Consider the following 26,119-nt stretch of genomic DNA (forward strand, 5'->3'; position numbering starts at 1 on the left):
CTGACTCTTCTGCAAGCCCCCAACTCTTATGTCAATACTCTGACTCTTCTGCAAGCCCCCAACTCTTATGTCTATACTCTGACTCTTCTGCAAGCCCCCAACTCTTATGTCTATATCCTGACTCTTCTGCAAGCCCCTCAACTCTTATGTCTATACTCTGACTCTTCTGCAAGCCCCCAACTCTTATGTCTATACTCTGACTCTTCTGCAAGCCCCCAACTCTTATGTCTATACTCTGACTCTTCTGCAAGCCCCCAACTCTTATGTCTATACTCTGACTCTTCTGCAAGCCCCCAACTCTTATGTCTATACTCTGACTCTTCTGCAAGCCCCCAACTCTTATGTCTATACTCTGACTCTTCTGCAAGCCCCCAACTCTTATGTCTATACTCTGACTCTTCTGCAAGCCCCCAACTGTTATGCCTATACTCTGACTCTTCTGCAAGCCCCACAACTCTTATGTCTATACACTGACTCTTCTGCAAGCCCCCCAACTCTTATGTCTATACTCTGCCTCTTCTGCAAGCCCCCCAACTCTTATGTCTATACACTGACTCTTCTGCATGCCCCCAACTGTTATGTCTATACTCTGACTTTTCTGCAAGCCCCCCATCTGTTCTGCAAGCCCTCATCTCTCTACTGCATATTCTAATCTACGAAGTTCCTGCTCTGCAAACCTACAAGTTGTGCTGCCCCTTCCCCATTCCATCCAGCCATAAATCAGCAGGGATCCATATTTTACTTAGATCCTGCTCTAAAAAGCTCACCTGCCACTTGTCCCACAGATCAAAGCTGATCTCATCATGCTGATACAATTCATCCAATTCCCAACAATTACCGTCCAATTCACAGTTTTCCATCCATTTCAACCATCACCCCCACATATTCTATTATCTGAACCTGTTTCCCCACGAACAACCATGTCTCATGGTCGAAATAATTTTTATTTAACCAGAATATACAGCTGAATTCCTCTATCTACATTTATTTACATGGGATACAATAAACATAAACAAAAAAAAAAAAGTCTCTCTGGGAAAAAATGAGGTCATAGATTGAAGGCACCATTGAGAATAGTGTCCAAATTGAGTCAAAGTCCATTGGTAAAAATAAAATAAAAAGTACAAAACAAAAACAAAGAACCAATAAGTTTTCTTGAAATGCAATAAATTACATGCACAAGCTTTACACAATATACTTTGCTTTAAAAAAAAAAATCCATCTGATACATTCTTCTGTATTTCCCCATAGCAATGAATCAGGAGGAGGAGGACTGTCCAAAACCAAAAATAATAATAAAAAAAGAATTGTAAGAGTTTCTGAGCTCCTCAGTAGAGAGTCCCCGACGCCAGCGCTAATGGATGCTGTAGTGAGCTGTGGTTCTGTAAGTGGGAGCTTAGAGAATTAGCTGCTGGGTACCACACACTGGGGCTCTCCATGTAAGAGGGCGCAGGGGAGCTGTTGGAGGTCTGGGGGTGACCATGCACGTGGGGGTGATGGCTGAGAGACCTGGACGTGCCCTGGGTTTCCCAGACCACCGGGGACTGTGGAGAATTGCAGGCCATGGGGTCGCTGGAGCTGGGGCTGTGCTCTGGGGGCATCTCTCCATTCTTCATGATCTTCTTGATCTTAGATCTTTTATTCTGAAACCAGATCTTCACCTAGAACGGAAGAGGAATAGGAAAGAGAGACATCAGAAAGTGGATCCTTGTGTCACAGTCATCATCAGTATGAAATCTGTCTGCCTGCAAAATATTCATTCATGGATCTGTTTAATATCTAGGCATAAATAATCTATTCATGTATCATTTATTAATCTGTTTATCTATCTAACTAATATCTATGAGTCAATCCATCATTTTTTTTCTTTGAAAGATCCATTCAAGGATCCATGGGTCTCTATTTGTCTTTCTATGTAATATTCATTTATGGATTTATTTATTATATATATGATATGTATGAATAGCTATTCATGTATTAGATACCTATTAATATTTTTATTATCTTACATTTATTTTCTATTATCTATCTGTCTATTATCTATCTATTATCTCTCTATCATCTATCTATCTATCTATCTATCTATCTATCTATCTATATTTCTATCTATCTATCTTATAACATCTACTATGGGTCTGTCTATCCTATCTATTAAACATCAATTCAATGATCCATGGGTCTCTCTTTATCTATATTCCTATGTAATATTAATTTACAGATCTATTTATTTATAAAGGAAAAAAATCATTCCCCATCTATCTACCCAGAAATGGTATTTGTAGACAAAGCTTCCATCTCCGGATCTATCCAGAACAAGTTGCTGCATCTGACAAACACCATGTCTCTTGATTTGTATCGAGCAGAGCCCACCACTCATAAGACCCCCTTTTTTGTACAAAAAAAAAATATATACATGGAATTCATCTGCTCTCTGAAGTAATTTGGAGACATCCTTAAAGAAGACACAGATTCTTAAATAATGATATTATCCTGTACTGGACAAACTTCTGTCTTGAATTATCTGTAACAAACCCGCAGCTTTGATTTCAGCCATTTACATCTGATTGGGGAGAAGCAGTAATATTCAGCACATGTGCAGCAGATTAGAGGAGGCTGCAGCAGATGACACCGGAGGAAGGGTCAGTAATACCTGCACCCCTGATACCTGCACCCCTGATACCTGCACCCCTGATACCTGCACCCACTGATACCTGCACCCACTGATACCTGCACCCCTGATACCTGCACCCCCTGATACCTGCACCCCTGATACCTGCACCCACTGATACCTGCACCCCTGATACCTGCACCCCTGATACCTGCACCCACTGATACCTGCACCCCTGATACCTGCACCCCCTGATACCTGCACCCCTGATACCTGCACCCACTGATACCTGCACCCCTGATACCTGCACCCCTGATACCTGCACCCACTGATACCTGCACCCCTGATACCTGCACCCCTGATACCTGCACCCACTGATACCTGCACCCCTGATACCTGCACCCACTGATACCTGAACCCCTGATACCTGCACCCCTGATACCTGCACCCCTGATACCTGCACCCCTGATACCTGCACCCACTGATACCTGCACCCCTGATACCTGCACCCCTGATACCTGCACCCACTGATACCTGCACCCACTGATACCTGCACCCCTGATACCTGCACCCACTGATACCTGCACCCCTGATACCTGCACCCACTGATACCTGCACCCACTGATACCTGCACCCCTGATACCTGCACCCCTGATACCTGCACCCACTGATACCTGCACCCCTGATACCTGCACCCACTGATACCTGCACCCACTGATACCTGCACCCCTGATACCTGCACCCCTGATACCTGCACCCACTGATACCTGCACCCCTGATACCTGCACCCCTGATACCTGCACCCCCTGATACCTGCACCCACTGATACCTGCACCCCTGATACCTGCACCCACTGATACCTGCACCCCTGATACCTGCACCCCTGATACCTGCACCCACTGATGCCTGCACCCACTGATACCTGCACCCACTGATACCTGCACCCCTGATACCTGCACCCCTGATACCTGCACCCACTGATACCTGCACCCCTGATACCTGCACCCACTGATACCTGCACCCCTGATACCTGCACCCACTGATACCTGCACCCACTGATACCTGCACCCCTGATACCTGCACCCACTGATACCTGCACCCCTGATACCTGCACCCACTGATGCCTGCACCCCTGATACCTGCACCCACTGATACCTGCACCCCTGATACCTGCACCCCTGATACCTGCACCCACTGATACCTGCACCCACTGATACCTGCACCCACTGATACCTGCACCCCTGATACCTGCACCCCTGATACCTGCACCCACTGATACCTGCACCCCTGATACCTGCACCCACTGATACCTGCACCCCTGATACCTGCACCCACTGATACCTGCACCCACTGATACCTGCACCCCTGATACCTGCACCCACTGATACCTGCACCCCTGATACCTGCACCCACTGATACCTGCACCCCTGATACCTGCACCCCTGATACCTGCACCCACTGATACCTGCACCCACTGATACCTGCACCCCTGATACCTGCACCCCTGATACCTGCATCCTCACATAAACTGCCAGTATTCCCCAAAAGTGACAATATCACCTTTACTACAGCGGGGTATGACTGCACAGAGACTACTCACCCATAATACTAAATGCGCTATTAAAACGGGAGCAACTGTTCACATTTTATATCTATTTTTTTATTCCTACCTGATATCTAATAATTATACATCTATCATTACAATTTGATTCATTATAGAAAAAGCCAAATGAGAAAATCATCTCATACCGTTGTATATAAGCCGGTAATGTATCTGTTATATCAGAAGGAGTAAATGCAGCCTGCAATCAAAGTTAAATATCTATCTATTATCTGTTATCTATCTATCTATCTATCTATCTATCTATCATCTATATATTATGTATTATCTTTCTATCTATTATATATTATTTATCTATCATCTATCTATCTATCTATTATCTATCTCTCTATTATCTATCTATCTTTCTATCTATCTATCTATCTATCTATCTATCATCTATCTATCTGTCATCTATTTATCATCTATCTATCTATTATCTATCTATTTTCTATTATCTATCATCTATCTATCTATCTATCTATCTATCTATCTATCTGTCATCTATCTATCTATTATCTAGCTATTTATCTATTATCTATCTATCTATCTATCTATCTATCTATTATCTAGCTATTTATCTATTATCTATCTATCTATCTATCTATCTATCTATCTATCTATTATCTATCTCTCTATTATCTATCTATCTTTCTATCTATCTATCTATCTATCTATCATCTATCTATCATCTATCTATCTATTATCTAGCTATTTATCTATTATCTATCTATCTATCTATCTATCTATCTATTATCTAGCTATTTATCTATTATCTATCTATCTATCTATCTATCTATCTATCTATCTATCTATTATCTATCTCTCTATTATCTATCTATCTTTCTATCTATCTATCTATCTATCTATCTATCTATCTGTCATCTATCTATTATCTATCTGTCATCTATGGTCAGTGCTGCACTCGGCTCGGCTCCATCTGCCCTCGGTGGGCTCTTACCTGTGTCTGTGTGAGGCCCAGGTGGGCGGCCAGTTCGGCCCTCTCGGGCAGTGCCAGGTACTGGGTCTTCTGGAACCTTCTCTGTAGAGCCGCCAGCTGCGCGCTGGAATAAATAGTTCGGGGTTTTCTAATCTTTTTCGGTTTCCCGTTCACCATCCGCACCTCCGGCTCTGACACTTCTTTCTCTGGAGAAGCAAAGGGTTAAATGTGTGTAAGTGGCTGTAATGCAGCGATGAATAATGCTCCGGTGTGACAGCACCGAACATGGGGGGCGGCCGGGCACAATTATTAATGGGAAACTGGTGTAAAAGTGACCCTGCAAGTCCTGTCCATCCTCAGCCCTGGGGGCACTGTAAGTCACAGACAGATTCTAGTGGAACCTCTCACTCCATTATATCACTGTAGTAAGGAATTCTACTTTACAGAAGTGTCTGCCGCGTTATATCGGATGTTGTCAGCTTGTTTCTACTACAGCACAGTGTATATAGTACAGCACAGTGCATATAGTACAGCACAGTGCATATAGTACAGCACAGTGTATATATTATAGGACAGTGTATACAGTACAGCACAATGTATATAGTATAGGACAGTGTATATAGTACAGCACAGTGTATATAGTATAGGACAGTGTATATAGTACAGCACAGTGCATATAGTACAGCACAGTGTATATAGTGTAGGACATCTCAGTATATACTACAGCACAGTGAAAATAGTACAGCACAGTGTATATAGTACAGCACAGTGTATATAGTGTAGGACATCTCAGTATATAGTACAGCACAGTGTATATAGTACAGCACAGTGTATATAGTGTAGGACATCTCAGTATATAGTACAGCACAGTGTGTATAGTGTAGGACATCTCAGTATATAGTACAGCGCAATGTATATAGTGCAGCACATTGTATATAGTGTAGGACAGTGTATATAGTACAGCACAGTGTATATAGTATAGGACAGTGTATATCATACAGCACAGTGTATATAGTGTAGGACATCTCAGTATATAGTACAGCACAGTCTATATAGTACAGCACAGTGTATATAGTACAGCACAGTGTATATAGTGTAGGACATCTCAGTATATAGTACAGCACAGTGTATATAGTACAGCACAGTGCATATAGTATAGGTCAGTGTATATAGTACAGCACAGTGTATATAGTATAGGACAGTGTATATCGTACAGCACAGTGTATATAGTGTAGGACATCTCAGTATATAGTACAGCACAGTCTATATAGTACAGCACAGTGTATATAGTACAGCACAGTGTATATAGTGTAGGACATCTCAGTATATAGTACAGCACAGTGTATATAGTACAGCACAGTGCATATAGTATAGGTCAGTGTATATAGTACAGCACAGTGTATATAGTATAGGACAGTGTATATAGTACAGCACAGTGTATATAGTGTAGGACATCTCAGTATATAGTACAGCACAGTGTATGTAGTACAGCACATACAGCACAGTGCATATCGTATAGGACAGTGTATATAGTACAGCACAGTGTATATAGTATAGGACAGTGTATATAGTACAGCACAGTGTATATAGTACAGGACATCTCAGTATATATTATAGCAGACGGCTCATTATATTGCAGCATTATATATAGTGTTGTGTGGTTTGCTGTAAACATCATTGTGCAATATAGTCCCATGCATAATACATGCAGATTATGGGCATTCAATATCAAACTATATAGTATAGTATGTCTGTGCTAATATACTACATTACATAACTAATATATTCTGTTAATAACATAATATACAGTAATTTAACATATTATAGAACAGTATGTTCTATTACACAGTACAAGAAGATCAGAACATTTGTATAATATATTATGTAGTCATACTACTTTTATATATTACACTCTGCGCTGGTTTTCTAAAAAATATTACATTATTATGTATTATTGCAAAGTTGATATAATTTTCTGACTATGTTTGTACAGTATGTATAAATATACATTTATACATACTATGAAATTATACTATAATACAAACTGTATTGCATTGCTATAACTTTGGTATGATTCTATCTATCTATCTATCTATCTATCTATCTATCTATCTATCTATCTATCTATCTATCTATCTATCGCATCGTACTGCAGTAAGTTATGCAGTTTGCACTATAGCATAACTGCATAGTGTGTATAATTATATAAAACAAGGCAATTCTCTATAGTGAATTATAGTACAGTGATATATTTTAATAGGATCATTGTGCATTATATTATAATAGTGTAACTGAGAGATTCCCATAATGTAAATTCACTTATAGAATTTTTTTTTGTATTTTACCAGCATGCTACAGTATAGATCAATATATTTTGTTCAGAGTAGTATATTACATTATATATATAGATGCTGTGTGTGTGTGTGTGTGTGTGTGTTTTGTAGAGTTGCATATTAGAGTGCAGATTATACACTTTAAAAAAAAAATCTTAAATAAAAAAAATCTATATATGTGTATATATACTCTCTTTTTCAGAGCAGTACATTACAGTACAGATTATACTGCTTTTTGTTATAATTAATGAGAGTGACAAGTTACAGTACAGATTAATATATATATATATATATTTTCAGAGTAGTACATTACAGTACAGATTAAAATATGTTAACTTTTATTTTTTTTTTTAGAGTAGAATATTATAGTTCAGATAACATTGTTTATGTTTTTCCTTTAATCAGTGTTATATAACAGTACTGACTAATATATATATATATTCTGAGCAGTACATTACAGTACAGAATAAACTGATATATTTTTCTATCAGTGTTATATTACTGTACTGATATATATATATATATATATATATATATATATATATTTCAGAGTATGGTCTAGTATACTACAGTATATATTATATTGTTCTATGTTGGTCTATCAAAGTGTTGTTGTTTTTTAATCGAGTGTTATATAACAGTACTGACTAATATATATATATATATATATATATATATATATATATATATTCAGAGATGTATTCAGAGCAGTACATTACAGTACAGATTAAATTGTTATATTTTTTATCAGTGGTATATTACAGTACTGATTAATGCATATATATATATATATATATATATATATATATATATATATATATATATATATTCAGAGTACATATTACAGTGCAGGTGACATTAGAATATTGTTACAGGACAATTCCTGACATGGTGTTTGTTCTCAGAGCAGCAGATTGCAGCATTGCTATTTTTCTCCAGATTATTAGGATGTGGCATTATTACATACTATCTATATCACAGTTGTAAGTGACTGTATAATTGTCAGCAGAGGCTCTGCTCTTGCTTTATAGCATTAGTGTAGATATTAATGTGGCATTACATGATATAATATTAGATTGGTAGCCTATTATATTTTATTGCAGTGTTCACATATTATTGTAATGCCCTCTATGATATTAGTGCAGCGTTATCGCACCGCTCCGGGCTGCAGTGTGCACAGCGCCGTACTGTGGACTCTGCCCAGAAGGGATGAATGGAGGCTGCGGTCAGTGAGTCTGGGCAGCCGGAGCAGCAGGCACCAGACTCTGTGTGTAGAGAGGGATCCAAGGGAAACCCCGGCCCCGGCCAGACACACATCAAAGCCCCCAGACTGCTGCCCTATAATCTGCACTCCGCGGTCACCGTGCGGCAGCCAGAGAGACACAGAGGCTCACACCAGGGGGGCACTGCCCCCCCCCCCAAACTAAAGCCGCAATATACAGAACATCCCCCCAACATCAGCTTCCCAAAATATACAGGGACTAATATACATACAAACATACAAAGTAACCCAGAAAATCCTGCACAAGACCCCCCCCCACCCAGAAATATTATAATATGACACCACCCCGAAAACTCTTATAGCAACCCCCCCCCCCAAACATTATAATATCAGCCCATACTGACAGCCAGCAGATATTAAACTACCGATCCCCGAAACATTATCATAGAAAACCACAGAAATAATCCAACCTGGGGCCTGAACCCGCACAGAGAAATGGCCTGCAGATACGGAGCGTAAATGACAGGTGTCATCCGTATATAGAGAGCAGCAGAAAAACGGCCAATTCTGTCTGTGACAATGGGATGGATGAAGGGATAGAGAGGAGATAATAATGGCGAGATCAGAAATAGATCTGTACATCACATGGATCGTTAAAAGAGAGAGAAAGAAAGAAAGAAAGAAAGAAAGAAAGAAAGAAAGAAAGAAAGAAAGCAAGCGATACAGTATATAGATAGATAGAATAGATAGACAGATAGATAATAGATAATAGATAGATAATAGATAGATACTAGATAATAGACAGATAGATAGATAGATAGATGGATAATAGATAGATAGATAGACAATAGACAGATAGATAGATAGATAGATAGATAGATAGATAGATAGATGATAGATAGATAGATAGATAGATAGATAGATAGATAGATAGATAATAGATAATAGACAGATAGATAATAGATAGATAGATAGATAGATAGATAGATAGATGATAGATAGATAGATAATAGATAATAGATAGATAGATAATAGATAGATAGATAGATAGATAGATAGATAGATAGATAGATAGATAGATAGATAGATAATAGATGGATGATAGATAGATAGATAGATAATAGATAATAGACAGATAGATAGATAGATAGATAGATAGATAGATAGATAGATAGATAGATAATAGATAGATAGATAGATAGATAGATAATAGGTAGATAGATAATAATAGATAGATAATAGATAGACAATAGATATTCAATAGATAATAGACAATTGTTAGATACAGAATAGAAAGTGAAGAAGACCTGTACATAAATATTAGATACATAGTTATTTTGTCATTTCCTGATATTGAATTTCTTTCTCTGACAGTTACAATGTTCCACATTCGGGGGGTTCAGTATTTGGAGGGTCCTGGCTCAGCTGCTCATCCAGTTCCCATTTCCCTGGGTATATTATCAGCTCTGGATCCCTGGTATAATCTGGGGGTGCACTTCTTTTTGCAGCCTCCTCTGCCCTGGTGGACCCTGCTGGGTATAATATTGGGGAAGGGTCTGTGACTATTCCCACCCCATACACCGGGGGGCACAGCATTGGGGGCACAGCTGGGGCAGGACTAGGGATGATTGCTCCGATCTCGGGGTTCAGTTTTCACAGCTGCCCCCTGTATTCCTGGAGGGGATGTGACCGTATTACCTCCCCCTCAGTGCTGGGTCCATGGGGGGCTACTCGCTGCCCCCCGGAGCCCTGCTGGGAACACTCTGTGACTTTCCTACTCGCTTTTGTTTTCTTTCTGCTCTTTGGAAATAGTTTTTGCGGTTTGCTCTGGTGCTGACTGGCGGCGCCTCGGTCACGGAGATAATAAAACCTTGGAGGAAGAGACAGAGACACATTTCTGGCTGGTGAGAACCGCAGCCGCGAATAGCCGCCAGTGCAGACAGCCAGCCCCCCCTCCGGCCAGCGCCTCCCTGCGGCGCCCAGTGCGCCCACACACAGTGCGCCCCTTCTTACCTGGCTGGCTGCTGGGGGGCTGCACCCTGTTGTACGCCCCTCCGTACTGGTGGTGCGGGTGGTAGGGGCTCCCATAGCTGTACTCGGAATAGGCTTTGGCCGCATAGCTCCCAGCAGATCCGCTCATTCCATGGTACTGGTACTGGTAAGCATTGAGAGCCTTCCCGTAGCTGGCAGCAGAGGTGGGCGAGCAGTAGCCATGGTGCGGGTGGGCAGCGGCCCCTCCAGGGCTGTAGTAGCCGGAGTCTGTGGCTGAGGACTCGGGCAAGGTGGGAGAATCCTGGGACGGATGATGCATGATGCTGGGAGACTGGAAAGGAGAGTGGAAGTCGCTGGTTCTGATGGCTGGGACCCTCCTCTCATAGACTCCTGTCATGCTCTGCTGGGCGATGATGATGGTGGTGATGATGGGGGTCTCTGGTCTGTGTCCACAGTAAGGATCAGGCCTCCATACCCTGAGCTGGAGCAGTCTCTATACTAGTGAGTGAGAGGGTGAGGAGGCTCCTAGTGATCCCTCAGCAGCAGCAGGAGGAGGAGGAGGAGGAGGAGGAGGAGGCTCTGGGACTGGCTGGGGCTCACCATAGGCTTGGTGAAATCCATAATTGCTCTCTTACGCACAGCAGGGTGGATCTGGTGCCATTGGCCAGAGGATCACAAGCGACAGCAACACCCTAGAACCCGTCCAACTAGTTCAGGGCCACAAAGCTGCACAACAAGTACAAGAAAGGGAAGAACCGCACACAAACCAGTGACACCCTGACCCCACAGTGTGCATGACCCAGCAGGGGATCGGGGACTCACAAGGGACACATCACCCCCAAAAAATCACAAAAGCAAAGAATAAACGAAAGGCAAATATCCTGGAATAATGAAGAACATTAGTAAAAATGAAATTCAAAAATCCTGGAATAATGAAGAACATTAGTAAAAATGAAATTCAGAAATCCTGGAATAATGAAGAACATTAGTAAAAATGAAATTCAGAAATCCTGGAATAATACAGAATATTAGTAAAAAAAAAGAACAACGTTGATAAATAATGATGATTGTAGTTATGATAACAATGCGACAATGATAGAGAATAAAAGTATCACTAGTAACAGAAGCAGCAGGAATAAACCCCTACAAATCCTACCAATGTTAGTAGATGTAATAGTGGATGGTAAAGAGATAATGGATGGAACAATCTTGTAGTTACAATAGTAATAGTAGAAATAAGAATGGACATAATGAAGATAATAAAAGCAAAAGAAGAAGTTGCAGCAAAGACACTAAGAGTAGGAGGGGAATAGTAAGAGGAGCTGCAGCATCTAAAGTAATAATAATAGGAAAGGAAATAATGGAGTCGTAGTAAGGACAGTGGAAGTAAATGCCATAATGGCTGTGATACTTAGTACCACAGTGATCAAATCATATCTGACTAATGGCAAGAGAGATAGTAACAGAAATAGTGGAATAATGGTAAGGATGGAAATACAAGTAGTAGTAATAGTGTCGGGAAATAGTAGGAGCAGTGATTGCACCATTACCATTAATACAATGTTACCATTTGGAGTAGTAAGAGTAACATCAGGGATGATGGAAGCCAGCTGGTAGTTGTAGTTATATCTGCAGCACTGATGATGGCGGTCGTGGTGGTTTTATAGATTATTAATTAAAACAGTAACAGATGAGTGTAAAACAGTGAATTGTACCAGATTCTTTCTTCCTGTTTCTATTTCCATAAATTATTAAATAGGACCAGATATTAGGATATTGGAGAGAGCTCAATGGCCAAAGTAGGTCTTATCTCTAATCATGGCCATTCATCGCCGCTAATAAGCTGCAGAACGCCAGTGATCTATATACAATATACATATATATATATATATATATATACATATATATATTCTGCAGCTCATCCTCTGTATATATATCAGAGCCACTGATATAGATATATATATGTATATATGCAGAGGATGAGCTGCAGAATGAGATGAGCTGCAGAATGCGAGTGGTGTATATATATATATATATATATATATATATATATATATATATATATATATATACAGTAGATGGGCCTCCAAGATGAGACCCCCAGGGCTCCAGCTCTATTACTCTCCATACATTGTAGCAGACGGCGCAGAACGCTGGTGATCCAGAACTACAGGGGAATAAACAGAACCTGAGCAAGTTTTCAGCAACATCTTTTCCCCCCTTATTTGCTCAATGGTTAATTAGCTTCCCTTCCCCTGGATAAGTCTATCATATTGTTTTTACACACATATACATATATATATATATATATATATAGATAGATATATATTATACATATATGTGATTGTTTTTGCTTTTCAGAAGTTATGTTGCAAACTGTATCACTTTATTGAGAGAAGTAGCAGAGCCGAGTTTGCTGTTTGCTCTTCTTTCCCATTAAACACGCAGCTCTGCTACATCTGTCCATACCGACGTGCACAGCTGGTATTGCACCTCTGGGATTGCACACTATGGATGTAGCAGAGCTGTATTTGATGTGATGCTACATCAGGTCTGCTATCTCTGTACAACCAAGCACTATACACGTCCAGTAGATGGAGATACAACACTTGTGGCTAACAGGAGGCTGCTGGAGGAAGCAGAGGAGTGGACTGAGCCCTGAGTGGGGGTCTTCCCACATAGGGAGTCAGATTGGGGCATTGACGCATTGTTCACCAGTGTGGCCACTGCAGAGGACAATGCCCTCCATGCCATGCACACTCACTGCAGCCTGGACGCTCATGCAGAGCTGTCACTGCTTTTCCCAGGTCTCACCCTCTGCACTGACACGTAGAAGGACAACTCTCATCTCTATAGTCCTGTGTCTGAGCTGGGAAATTACTATGCAGCCGGAGCGCCACCTAGTGGACAAAGCAGGGACTGTGCTCTTCATGTCCTGGAGTTTATCTATGGCTCATCAATAATTCAGGATTTCGTTATTCTACTATAGAAATGATCTGAGGTGTCATCTGGACCAGGGAAGGGAGGAGAGTCCAATGGGTGCAGAGTCTAACAGAGAATCTGGCATGGAAGACAAATTTCTGTGAGGCTAAAATAGAAGTCTTTGGTCACAATGATCAAAGGTGTGTGCGGAGATAACAGGGTACATTATTTCAGGAAAAGAACATCTCACCAACTATTAAGCACAGGGGTGGATCATTCTTGCTTTGGGGTTGTGTTGCAGCCAATGGCATGGGGAACATTTCTCGGGTAGAAGGAAGAATGGATTCAATGAAATTTCAACATTCAATCTTTGATGCAAACATAACACCATCTGTAAAAAAAACTGAAGATGAAAAGAGGAAGAGGATGGCTTCTACAAATGGATAATGATCCTAAACACTTGTCAAAATCCACAATAGACGACCTAAAAAGGCGCAAGCTGAAGGTTTTACAATGGCCCTCACAGTCCCCTGATCTGAACATCATTGAAAATCTGTGTCTAGACCTCAAAATAGCAGAGGATGGAAGACGGCCCCAGAATCTCACAAAACTGGAAGAATGGATGAAAATCCCTCAAGCAAGAATTGAAAGACTCAAGAAACATCAGAATCTGGTGTTATTAGGTACTAACCGTGCAGGGTGCCCAAACTTTTGCATCGGCCCATTTTCCTTTTTGCAATTTTTAAAATGTAAAAGATGACTATATATATATATATATTGTGGCTGGTATAGTGTAATGGTTAAGTGCACAGCCTACAACATGGGAGACTGATCTAAACTAATAAACTGATCTATGCTACTGTCTCAGCAATCATGGAAATGCTTGGCTAAAAAAACAGCAAGAACAACAGAAGTATCTGCCCCCTTTGGAAAAGAAGACTGGAGACAAAGATCAAGGTGACACAAAGGGAAGTCAGCCAACGAACAGAAATACAGAAAGGTAAAAAGATCAAGGATAAGACCAAGCTGGACAAGTACAAAGGCCTGACCCCAACTGAAGCCCTAGAGTCTGCTAAACAAAGGCTCACAGCACTCGCTGGAAGACTAGGGAGATACACCAGAGAAGCTGAGGCCGAGAAGATAAATGCCCTGTTCTCCAAAGAACCATCCGAGGTGTACTCCCAACTACAGAGCAACAGCACAAAGGCAGCAACTCCACCAATAGCAGAGACTGAACAATACTGGAGGAACATATGGGAGAAGGAAAAAACACACAACACCAGTGCAATGTGGCTGCAAGATCTGAGAATGAAACACAGCAACCACCGAGAGCAAGAACCAGTCACCATTACAGACGCAGACATCCAACAGCGGGTCAAGAACATGACGAGCTGGACAGCCCCTGGCCCAGGCATGGTCCACACCTACTGGCTAAAGAAATTAACAGCGGTACATGAACGCATGGCAAAGCAGATGAACCAACTGCTAGAAGCAAGCCACCACCCAGATCGGCCAACACAAGGAAGAACAGGGCTGATCTTGAAGGATCCTCACAAAGGAACAGTTCCATCCATCTACCGCCCAATAACCTGCCTTACAACAACATGGAAACTCCTGTCAGGAGGAGTGTCATAGCCACCAAGCTACAGAACCATATGAACCAGTACATGAATCCAGCTCAGAAAGGCATTGGGTCCGACACCAGAGGCTCTAAGCACCAGCTCCTCGTAGATAGAGCAGTCGCCCTAAGACTCAAGATCCAGACAGACCAATCTCAGCACAGCCTGGATTGACAACAGGAAAGCCTATGACTCAATGCCACACACATGGACCTGTGAATGCTTGGCTCTCTACAACGTCAACAGGAAACTAAGAACCTTTCTCCGAAACTCAATGGGGCAATGGAGAACAACATTGGAAGTCAACTCAAGACAACTAGCACAAGTGACCATCAAATGTGGCATATACCAAGGTGAGGCACTGTCCCCATTGTTGTTCTGCATAGGCCTGAACCCCTTCAGTCAGATAATTAGAGTCTGGCTATGGATACAAGTTCAAGAGTGGGAGCACCATCAGCCATCTCCTCTACATGGATGACATCAAGCTGTATGCGAAAAATTAAGGAGACATCAACTCACTGATCCACCTGACAAGGATCTACAGTGAAGAACATCGAGATGTCCTAAGGACTGGAGAAGTGCGGCCGGCTGGTAATAGAGAAGCAAGGTAGTCAAGACCGATGGAGTGGAATTACCAGCAGGGCATATAGCAGATGTACAGACAAGCTACAAGTACCTCGGCATCCCACAGGTATATGGTAACCATGATGAGGAGGCAAGGAAAGCAGCAACAGCCAAATACCATCAAAGGGTAAGACAGGTCCTGAAGAGCCAGCTCAATGGGAAGAGCAAAATCTGCTCCATCAATACTTATGCCCTGCCAGTTATCAGATACCAATGGCTGGAGAAAGCTGGACTCCGAGACAGCACAGAGGCCCTAATCATAGTGGCACAAGAGAAAGCACTAAGTACTGGAACACCCGCCAGGGCCGTTGGGTACTCGGTACCGGGTCTGGTACTTAAAGGGATGTGTTGTGAATTCCGTTCTCGAACTCCCTCCTGTGGTCATGAATGGTACTTCGGTGAGTTCTGTCCGTGGACTCCCTCTGGTGGCTGTGAGTGGAGCTGCTGGTTCTGAGATTCCTTCTCCAGCTGCCCTCGTTTGGGGCTAGGCTGATTCTCTATTTAACTCCACTCAGATCGTTACTCCATGCCAGCTGTCAATGTTCTAGTACTGGTTCAGATCTCTCCTGGTCCTGGATCTTTCTGAGGACCTGTCTACTCCAGCACAAGCTAAGTTCCTGCTTGTTCATTTGTTACATATGGTTTTTCTTGCTAAGTTCTAGTCCAGCTTGCTATCATGAAACTACCTGGCTAGCTGGAAGCTCTGGGGGTGCCGAGTGGCACCACCGCATCGTGAGTCGGTGCGGGGGTATTTTTTGCACACTCTGCGTGGTTTTTGTAGCTTTTTGTGTTAACCGCAAAGATCCCTTTTCTATCCTCAATCTGTTTAGTTAGACTGGCCTCTCTTTGCTAAAACCTATTTCATCCTGTGTTTGTGATTTCCTCTTAACTCACAGTCAATACTTGTGGGGGGCTGCTTTTACCTTTGGGGAAATTTCTCTGAGGCAAGTAAGGCTTTGTTTCCTTTCTTTGGGGGTAGTTAGCTCTTAGGCTGTGAAGAGGCGTCTAGGCAGAGTCAGGCACGCTCCACGGCTGTTTCTAGTTGTGTTGATAGGAGTAGGGTTTGCGGTCAGCAGAGTTCCCATTTCCCCAGAGCTCGTCCTGATTCCGTGTTTAACTATCAGGTCATTCCTGGTGCACCTAACCACCAAGTCCATAACAGTACAGCTGGCCCACAAAGTGTTAATGCATCTCAATAGAGGGAAAAGAGAAGTTCTGAGACCATTTTTTTTTTCTCTGCAGTGTGTTTTGCCTTTCTTTTCCCCTTAAACTCTGGGTGGTTCAGAACTCAGGTGCAGATATGGACATTCAAGGTTTGTCCTCTAGTGTAGATCAACTCGCTGCAAGGGTACAAAACATTCAAGATTATGTAGTTCAGAATCCTATGTTGGAGCCTAGAATTCCAATTCCTGATTTGTTTTCTGGGGATAGATCTAAATTTCAGAATTTCAAAAACAATTGTAAACTGTTTCTTGCTCTGAAACCCCGCTCTTCTGGTGACCCTATTTAGCAAGTAAGAATCATTATTTCTTTGTTGCGTGGCGACCCTCAAGACTGGGCATTCGCCCTGGCGCCAGGAGATCCTGCATTGCGTAATGTAGATGCGTTTTTTCTGGTGCTGGGTTTGCTTTATGATGAACCGAATTCTGTGGATCAGGCAGAGAAAATTTTGCTGGCTTTGTGTCAGGGTCAGGATGAAGCGGAGGTATATTGTCAGAAGTTCAGAAAGTGGTCTGTGCTTACTCAGTGGAATGAGTGTGCCCTGGCAGCAATTTTCAGAAAGGGTCTTTCTGAAGCCCTTAAGGATATTATGAAGTGGGCATTTGAGGAGTGGCGACATTGGCTTGAAGGAGCCAAGCATCGCGTGGTGGTCTTGACAGATCACAAGAATCTGACTTATCTCGAGTCTGCCAAGCGGTTGAATCCTAGACAGGCTCGTTGGTGGCTGTTTTTCTCCCGTTTCAATTTTGTGGTTTCGTACCTTCCGGGTTCTAAGAATGTGAAGGCTGATGCCCTTTCAAGGAGTTTTGTGCCTGATTCTTCTGGGGTTCCTGAGCCGGCTGGTATTCTCAGAGAGGGGGTAGTTCTGTCTGCCATCTCCCCTGATTTGCGGCGGGTGCTGCAGGAGTTCCAGGCTGATAGACCTGACCGTTGTCCAGCGGAGAAACTGTTTGTCCCTGATAGATGGACTAATAGAGTTATCTCTGAGGTTCATTGTTCGGTGTTGGCTGGTCATCCTGGGATTTTTGGTACCAGAGATTTGGTGGCTAGGTCCTTTTGGTGGCCTTCCTTGTCGCGGGATGTGCGTTCTTTTGTGCAGTCTTGTGGGACTTGTGCTCGGGCTAAGCCCTGCTGTTCTCATGCCAGTGGGTTACTTTTGCCCTTGCCGGTCCCGAAAAGGCCTTGGACGCATGTTTCCATGGATTTTATTTCAGATCTTCCTGTTTCTCAAAGGATGTCGGTCATCTGGGTGGTTTGTGATCGCTTCTCTAAAATGGTCCATTTGGTACCCTTGCCTAAATTGCCTTCTTCCTCTGATTTGGTTCCATTATTTTTCCAACATGTGGTTCGTTTGCATGGCATTCCGGAGAACATCGTGTCTGACAGAGGTTCCCAGTTTGTTTCAAGGTTTTGGCGGTCCTTTTGTGCTAAGATGGGCATTGATTTGTCTTTTTCTTCAGCTTTCCATCCTCAGACAAATGGCCAAACCGAACGAACCAATCAGACTTTGGAAACTTATCTGAGATGCTTTGTTTCTGCGGATCAGGATGATTGGGTGACTTTCTTGCCATTAGCTGAGTTCACCCTTAATAATCGGGCCAGTTCGGCTACTTTGGTTTCGCCTTTTTTTTGTAATTTTGGTTTTCATCCTCGTTTTTCTTCAGGGCAGGTTGAGCCTTCGGACTGTCCTGGTGTGGATTCTGTGGTGGACAGGTTGCAACAAATTTGGACTCATGTGGTGGACAATTTGACCTTGTCCCAAGAGAAGGCTCAACGTTTCGCTAACCGCCGTCGCCGTGTTGGTCCCCGACTTTGTGTTGGGGATTTGGTTTGGTTATCATCTCGTTATGTTCCTATGAAGGTTTCTTCTCCTAAGTTTAAGCCTCGTTTCATTGGTCCTTATAAGATTTCTGAAATTCTTAATCCTGTATCATTTCGTTTGGCCCTTCCTGCTTCTTTTGCCATCCATAATGTGTTCCATAGGTCGTTGCTGCAGAGATATGTGGCGCCTATGGTTCCCTCCATTGATCCTCCTGCTCCGGTGTTGGTCGAGGGGGAGTTGGAGTATGTGGTGAAGATTTTGGATTCTCGTATTTCGAGACGAAAACTTCAGTACTTGGTCAAATGGAAGGGCTATGGTCAGGAGGATAATTCCTGGGTTGTTGCCTCTGATGTTCATGCTGCCGATTTAGTTCGTGCCTTTCATTTGGCTTGTCCTGATCGGCCTGGGGGCTCTGGTGAGGGTTCGGTGACCCCTCCTCAAGGGGGGGGTACTGTTGTGAATTCCGTTCTCAAACTCCCTCCTGTGGTCATGAATGGTACTTCGGTGAGTTCTGTCCGTGGACTCCCTCTGGTGGCTGTGAGTGGAGCTGCTGGTTCTGAGATTCCTTCTCCAGCTGCCCTCGTTTGGGGCTAGGCTGATTCTCTATTTAACTCCACTCAGATCGTTACTCCATGCCAGCTGTCAATGTTCTAGTACTGGTTCAGATCTCTCCTGGATCTTTCTGAGGACCTGTCTACTCCAGCACAAGCTAAGTTCCTGCTTGTTCATTTGTTACATATGGTTTTTCTTGCTAAGTTCTAGTCCAGCTTGCTATCATGAAACTACCTGGCTAGCTGGAAGCTCTGGGGGTGCCGAGTGGCACCACCGCATCGTGAGTCAGTGCGGGGGTATTTTTTGCACACTCTGCGTGGTTTTTGTAGCTTTTTGTGTTGACCGCAAAGATCCCTTTTCTATCCTCAATCTGTTTAGTTAGACTGGCCTCTCTTTGCTAAAACCTATTTCATCCTGTGTTTGTGATTTCCTCTTATCTCACAGTCAATACTTGTGGGGGGGCTGCTTTTACCTTTGGGGAAATTTATCTGAGGCAAGTAAGGCTTTGTTTCCTTTCTTTAGGGGTAGTTAGCTCTTAGGCTGTGAAGAGGCGTCTAGGCAGAGTCAGGCACGCTCCACGGCTGTTTCTAGTTGTGTTGATAGGAGTAGGGTTTGCGGTCAGCAGAGTTCCCATTTCCCCAGAGCTCGTCCTGATTCCGTGTTTAACTATCAGGTCATTCCTGGTGCACCTAACCACCAGGTCCATAACAGGGATGTGTCTCGGTGGCGGTGACCCGGTCCGTGGCCCTGGGTGCCCATGTTAAAGGAAAGGTCTTTAAAGGGGTGTGTAAAATAATAAAAGTTCGGGACACCACCTGTGGTATTTGGTCAGGGGTGACCAACGCTGCTTAAAGGGGTCCACTGGGGTGATGTTATGGCAGCAGGGATGGTATGGCTTCCCACAGGTGAAGCTGGGTCCCCAGCGCTCCCGGTATAGTAGGGGGAAGGTGGTAGGTGGTGTAGAAAGAAACGGAGGACACAGGGTTGCAGTCTCTTTACCTCTTTACTGTACGATTCAGGCAGCCACAGTCCAGGGTACCGGATCACAGGTGCTGGTGGTGGTCCGGCCGGCTTGGAAGCATCTCAGGAATCCCCCTAACCAGGTGACGTTGGAAGCCTTCCTTCTAGCGCTGTGTTATTGTAGTCTCTTGCTGCCTTAGGCCTCACACTAGGTCCTCACGATCTCTCTCTGTCCCCCTTTAGGTAGGACACTGTTGTGAATTCTGTTCTTGGGTTCCCTCCGGTGGTTGTTGGTGGTATTGCAGCTGTCCCTGGCTTGCAGTTCTGGTCAGGTGTCCCTGCTGATTGCAGGCCTGACTGGGGTATTTAGGGCTGCTGGATTCATTAGTCAGTGCCAGTTGTCCATTGATCTTGGAGGGATTGCTTCTCTCTCTGGTTCCTCATGCTCTGCTGCCAATTCAGCTAAGATAAGTGTCTGTTTTTTTGTCTCTGTGCACACATGCAGTGTGCTTGTAATTCAGTGCAATTAATTTGTGTTTTTGTTCAGCTTCAACTTTGTTTGGATATTTCAGTCATGCTGGATTCTCAGGAGTTGCAGATATACTTGCTATGTCTTTAGTTAGATGTAGTATATTTGTATTTTCTGCTGTGGATATTTTTAGGATTTTAATACTGACCGCTTAGAATTCTGTCCTATCCTTTTCTATTTAGCTAGAAGTGCCTCTTTTGCTAAATTCTGTTTTTCTGCCTGCGTGTGTCTTTCCTCTTAAACTCACAGTCAATATTTGTGGGGGGATGCCTATCCTTTGGGGCTCTGCTCTGAGGCAAGATAGAATTCCCATTTCCACCTATAGGGGTATTTAGTCCTCTGGCTGTGTCGAGGTGTCTAGGACGGGTTAGGCACACCCCACAGCTACTTCTAGTTGCGGTGTCAGTTTAGGGTTTGCGGTCAGTACAGATACCACTTACTCCTGAGAAAGTCTCTCATGCGGTTCCTAGGTCACTGGATCATAACAGTACAACTGGCCAACAATGAGTTAAATGCATCTCAGAAGAAGGGAAGAAAGATGTTGAGCCATTTTTTTTTCTGTAGCCTGTTTTTTCTTTCCTTCCCTCTTTTCCTCTGGATGACTGAGGAGACTTGTGCTAGCATGGATGTTCAGGGATTAGTTTCTCGTGTAGACCAGCTTGCTGCTAGGGTACAGGGTATTTCGGATTATATTGTTCAGACTCCGCTTTTAGAGCCTAGGATTCCTACTCCTGATTTGTTTTTTGGGGACAGGTCCAAATTTTTGAGTTTTAAAAACAACTGTAAACTATTTTTTGCTCTGAAACCTCGTTCCTCTGGTGATCCCATTCAGCAGGTTAAAATTGTCATCTCCCTGTTGCGTGGCGACTCTCAGGATTGGGCATTTTCACTGGAATCTGGGAATCCGGCCTTGCTTAATGTAGACGCCTTTTTTCAGGCTCTAGGATTATTATATGATGAACCAAATTCTGTGGATCAAGCGGAAAAGACCTTGTTGGCCTTGTCTCAGGGTCAAGAAGCGGCAGAATTGTATTGTCAGAAATTTAGAAAATGGTCTGTGCTGACTAAATGGAATGATGAAGCTTTGGCTGCAATTTTCAGAAAGGGTCTTTCTGAATCCGTTAAAGATGTTATGGTGGGTTTTCCCACGCCTGTTGGTCTGAGTGATTCTATGTCTCTGGCCATTCAGATTGATCGGCGCTTGCGGGAGCGCAGAACTGTGCGCGCTGTGGCGTTGTCCTCAGAGCAGATGCCTGAGCCAATGCAGTGTGATAGGATTCTGTCTAGAACGGAACAACAAGGATTCAGACGTCAGAATAGGTTGTGTTTTTATTGTGGCGATGCTTCTCATGTCATTTCAGTCTGCCCTAAGCGTACAAAGAGGATCGCTAGTTCATTTACCATCAGTACTGTACAACCTAAATTTCTGTTATCTGTGACCTTGATCTGCTCATTGTCGTCACTTTCTGTCATGGCGTTTGTGGATTCAGGCGCCGCTTTGAATCTAATGGACTTTGAATTTGCCAGGCGTTGTGGTTTCCCCTTGCAATCTTTGCAGAATTCTATTCCTTTAAGGGGCATTGATGCTACACCTTTGGCTAAAAATAAACCCCAGTTTTGGACACAGGTGACCATGTGCATGGCGCCAGCCCATCAGGAAGATTGTCGTTTTCTGGTGTTGCATAATTTGCATGATGCTATTGTGCTGGGTTTTCCATGGTTGCAGATACATAATCCTGTGTTGGATTGGAAGTCTATGTCTGTGACTAGTTGGGGTTGTCAGGGGGTTCATAATGACGTTCCTTTGATGTCAATCTCCTCTTCCACCTCTTCTGAGATTCCAGAGTTTTTGTCTGATTTTCAGGATGTATTTGATGAGCCCAAGTCCAGTTCCCTTCCACCGCATAGGGACTGTGATTGTGCTATTGACTTGATTCCAGGCTGTAAGTTTCCCAAGGGCCGACTTTTCAACCTGTCTGTGCCGGAACATACCGCCATGCGGAGTTATGTTAAGGAGTCTTTGGAGAAGGGGCATATTCGGCCATCTTCTTCACCGTTGGGAGCGGGATTTTTTTTTGTTGCTAAGAAGGATGGCTCCTTGAGACCCTGTATTGATTATCGCCTCTTGAATAAGATCACTGTCAAGTTTCAATACCCTTTGCCTTTGCTTTCCGATTTGTTTGCCAGGATTAAGGGGGCTAGTTGGTTTACTAAGATTGACCTTCGGGGGTCATATAATCTTGTTCGTATTAAGCAGGGTGATGAATGGAAAACTGCATTTAATACACCCGAAGGCCATTTTGAATACCTTGTGATGCCATTCGGTCTCTCTAATGCTCCATCTGTTTTTCAGTCCTTCATGCATGATATCTTCCGGAATTATCTTGATAAATTCATGATTGTATATTTGGATGATATCTTAATTTTTTCCGATGATTGGGAGTCTCATGTGAAACAGGTCAGGATGGTATTTCAGATCCTTCGTGATAATGCCTTGTTTGTGAAGGGGTCTAAGTGTCTCTTTGGAGTGCAGAAGGTTTCTTTTTTGGGCTTCATTTTTTCTCCCTCATCTATAGAGATGGATCTGGTTAAGGTTCAGGCCATTCATGATTGGATTCAGCCCACATCCGTGAAGAGCCTTCAGAAATGTTTGGGCTTTGCTAATTTTTATCGCCGTTTCATTGCTAACTTCTGCAGTGTGGTTAAACCCCTGACCGATTTGACGAAGAAAGGCGCTGATGTAGCGAATTGGTCCTCTGTGGCTGTCTCTGCCTTTCAGGAGCTTAAACGCCGATTTACTTCTGCCCCGGACTTGCGTCAGCCAGATGTTTCTCTTCCATTTCAGGTCGAGGTTGACGCTTCTGAGATTGAGGCAGGGGCCGTTTTGTCTCAGAGGAATTCTGTTGGTTCCTTGATGAAACCGTGTGCCTTCTTTTCTTGTATGTTTTCGCCTGCTGAACGCAATTATGATGTCGGCAATCGGGAGTTGTTGGCTATGAAGTGGGCGTTTGAGGAATGGCGACATTGGCTTGAGGGAGCCAAGCACCGTATTGTGGTCTTGACCGATCATAAAAATCTGATTTACCTCGAGTCTGCCAGACGGCTGAATCCTAGACAGGCTCGATGGTCCTTGTTTTTCTCTCGTTTTGATTTTGTGGTCTCATATCTTCCAGGTTCTAAGAAAATTAAGGCTGATGCCCTCTCTAGGAGTTTTTTGCCTGATTCTCCTGAGGTACTGGAACCGGTCGGCATTCTGAGGGAAGGGGTGGTCCTTTCAGCCATTTCCCCTGATTTGCGATGGGTTCTACAGGAATTTCAGGCTGACAAACCTGACCGCTGTCCAGTGGGCAAACTGTTTGTTCCTGACAGATGGACTAGTAGAGTGATTTCTGAGGTTCATTGTTCTGTGTTGGCAGGCCATCCTGGTATTTTTGGTACCAGAGTTGGTAAGGTCCTTTTGGTGGCCTTCTTTGTCGCATGATGTGTGTTCTTTTGTGCAGTCCTGTGGGACTTGTGCACGGGCCAAGCCTTGTTGTTCCCGTGCTAGCGGGTTGCTTTTGCCTTTGCCGGTCCCTGAGAGGCCCTGGACGCATATTTCTATGGATTTCATTTCTGATCTTCCGGTTTCCCAGAGGATGTCGGTTATCTGGGTGGTTTGTGACCAGTTCTCTAAGATGGTTCATTTGGTGCCTTTGCCTAAATTGCCTTCCTCTTCTGATTTGGTTCCGTTGTTTTTCCAGCATGTGGTTCGTTTGCATGGTATTCCAGAGAATATTGTGTCCGACAGAGGTTCCCAGTTTGTTTCTAGGTTTTGGCGGGCCTTTTGTGCTAGGCTGGGCATTGATTTGTCTTTTTCTTCCGCATTTCATCCGCAGACAAATGGCCAGAACGAGCGAACTAATCAGACTTTGGAAACTTATTTGAGATGCTTTGTGTCTGCTGATCAGGATGATTGGGTGGCTTTATTGCCATTGGCCGAGTTCGCCCTTAATAATCGGGCTAGTTCTGCTACCTTGGTTTCGCCCTTCTTTTGTAATTTTGGTTTTTATCCTCGTTTTTTTTCGGGGCAGGTTGAGCCTTCTGATTGTCCTGGTGTGGATTCTGTGGTTGACAGGTTGCAGCAGATTTGGGCTCATGTGGTGGACAATTTGGTGTTGTCTCAGGAGGAGGCTCAGTGTTTTGCTAACCGTCGTCGGTGTGTTGGTTCCCGGCTTCGGGTTGGGGATTTGGTCTGGTTGTCTTCCCGTCATGTTCCTATGATGGTTTCTTCCCCTAAGGTTAAGCCTCGGTTTATTGGTCCTTATAGGATTTCTGAGATCATCAATCCGGTGTCTTTTCGTTTGGCCCTTCCGGCCTCTTTTGCCATCCATAATGTTTTCCATAGATCTTTATTGCGGAAATATGTGGTGCCCGTTGTTCCCTCTGTTGATCCTCCTGCTCCTGTGTTGGTTGATGGGGAGTTGGAGTATGTGGTTGAGAAGATTTTGGATTCTCGCCTTTCGAGGCGGAGGCTTCAGTACCTTGTCAAATGGAAGGGTTATGGCCAGGAGGATAATTCTTGGGTTTTTGCCTCTGATGTCCATGCTGCTGATTTGGTTCGTGCCTTTCATCTGGCTCGTCCTGATCGGCCTGGGGGCTCTGGTGAGGGTTCGGTGCCCCCTCCTCAAGGGGGGGGTACTGTTGTGAATTCTGTTCTTGGGTTCCCTCCGGTGGTTGTTGGTGGTATTGCAGCTGTCCCTGGCTTGCAGTTCTGGTCAGGTGTCCCTGCTGATTGCAGGCCTGACTGGGGTATTTAGGGCTGCTGGATTCATTAGTCAGTGCCAGTTGTCCATTGTTCTTGGAGGGATTGCTTCTCTCTCTGGTTCCTCATGCTCTGCTGCCAATTCAGCTAAGATAAGTGTCTGTTTTTTTGTCTCTGTGCACACATGCAGTGTGCTTGTAATTCAGTGCAATTCATTTGTGTTTTTGTCCAGCTTCGACTTTGTTTGGATTTTTCAGTCATGCTGGATTCTCAGGAGTTGCAGATATACTTGCTATGTCTTTAGTTAGATGTAGTATATTTGTATTTTCTGCTGTGGATATTTTTAGAATTTTAATACTGACCGCTTAGAATTCTGTCCTATCCTTTTCTATTTAGCTAGAAGTGCCTCTTTTGCTAAATTCTGTTTTTCTGCC

General features: G+C 43.5%; 1 protein-coding gene across 1 annotated transcript; it reads right to left on the reverse strand.

Annotated features, from left to right (window-relative positions):
- Window positions 1-925: 925 nt before the first annotated feature.
- Window positions 926-11,218, reverse strand: DLX5 (distal-less homeobox 5). The gene is made up of 3 exons (XM_077268132.1): window positions 10,717-11,218; window positions 5,170-5,354; window positions 926-1,661 (listed from the first exon to the last, which is right to left on the reverse strand). Exons 1-3 carry the CDS (start codon window positions 11,090-11,092, stop codon window positions 1,329-1,331), a joined length of 894 nt encoding a protein of 297 aa, XP_077124247.1. The 5' UTR covers window positions 11,093-11,218; the 3' UTR covers window positions 926-1,328.
- Between the last annotated feature and the right edge of the window lie 14,901 nt (window positions 11,219-26,119).

Source organism: Ranitomeya variabilis, chromosome 6 (genome assembly GCF_051348905.1).
Source record: "Ranitomeya variabilis isolate aRanVar5 chromosome 6, aRanVar5.hap1, whole genome shotgun sequence".
Taxonomy (NCBI): domain Eukaryota; kingdom Metazoa; phylum Chordata; class Amphibia; order Anura; family Dendrobatidae; genus Ranitomeya; species Ranitomeya variabilis.

Coding starts and splice junctions, on each gene's coding strand:
- DLX5 (XM_077268132.1), bottom strand. CDS start 11,092: ATGACAGGAGTCTATGAGAGGAGGGTCCCAGCCATCAGAACCAGCGAC. Junction 5,355..10,716: donor GCCCCCCAGCAGCCAGCCAG/GTAAGAAGGGGC, acceptor TTGCTTCTCCAG/AGAAAGAAGTGTCAGAGCCG. Junction 1,662..5,169: donor TGGGCCTCACACAGACACAG/GTAAGAGCCCAC, acceptor CTTCCGTTCTAG/GTGAAGATCTGGTTTCAGAA.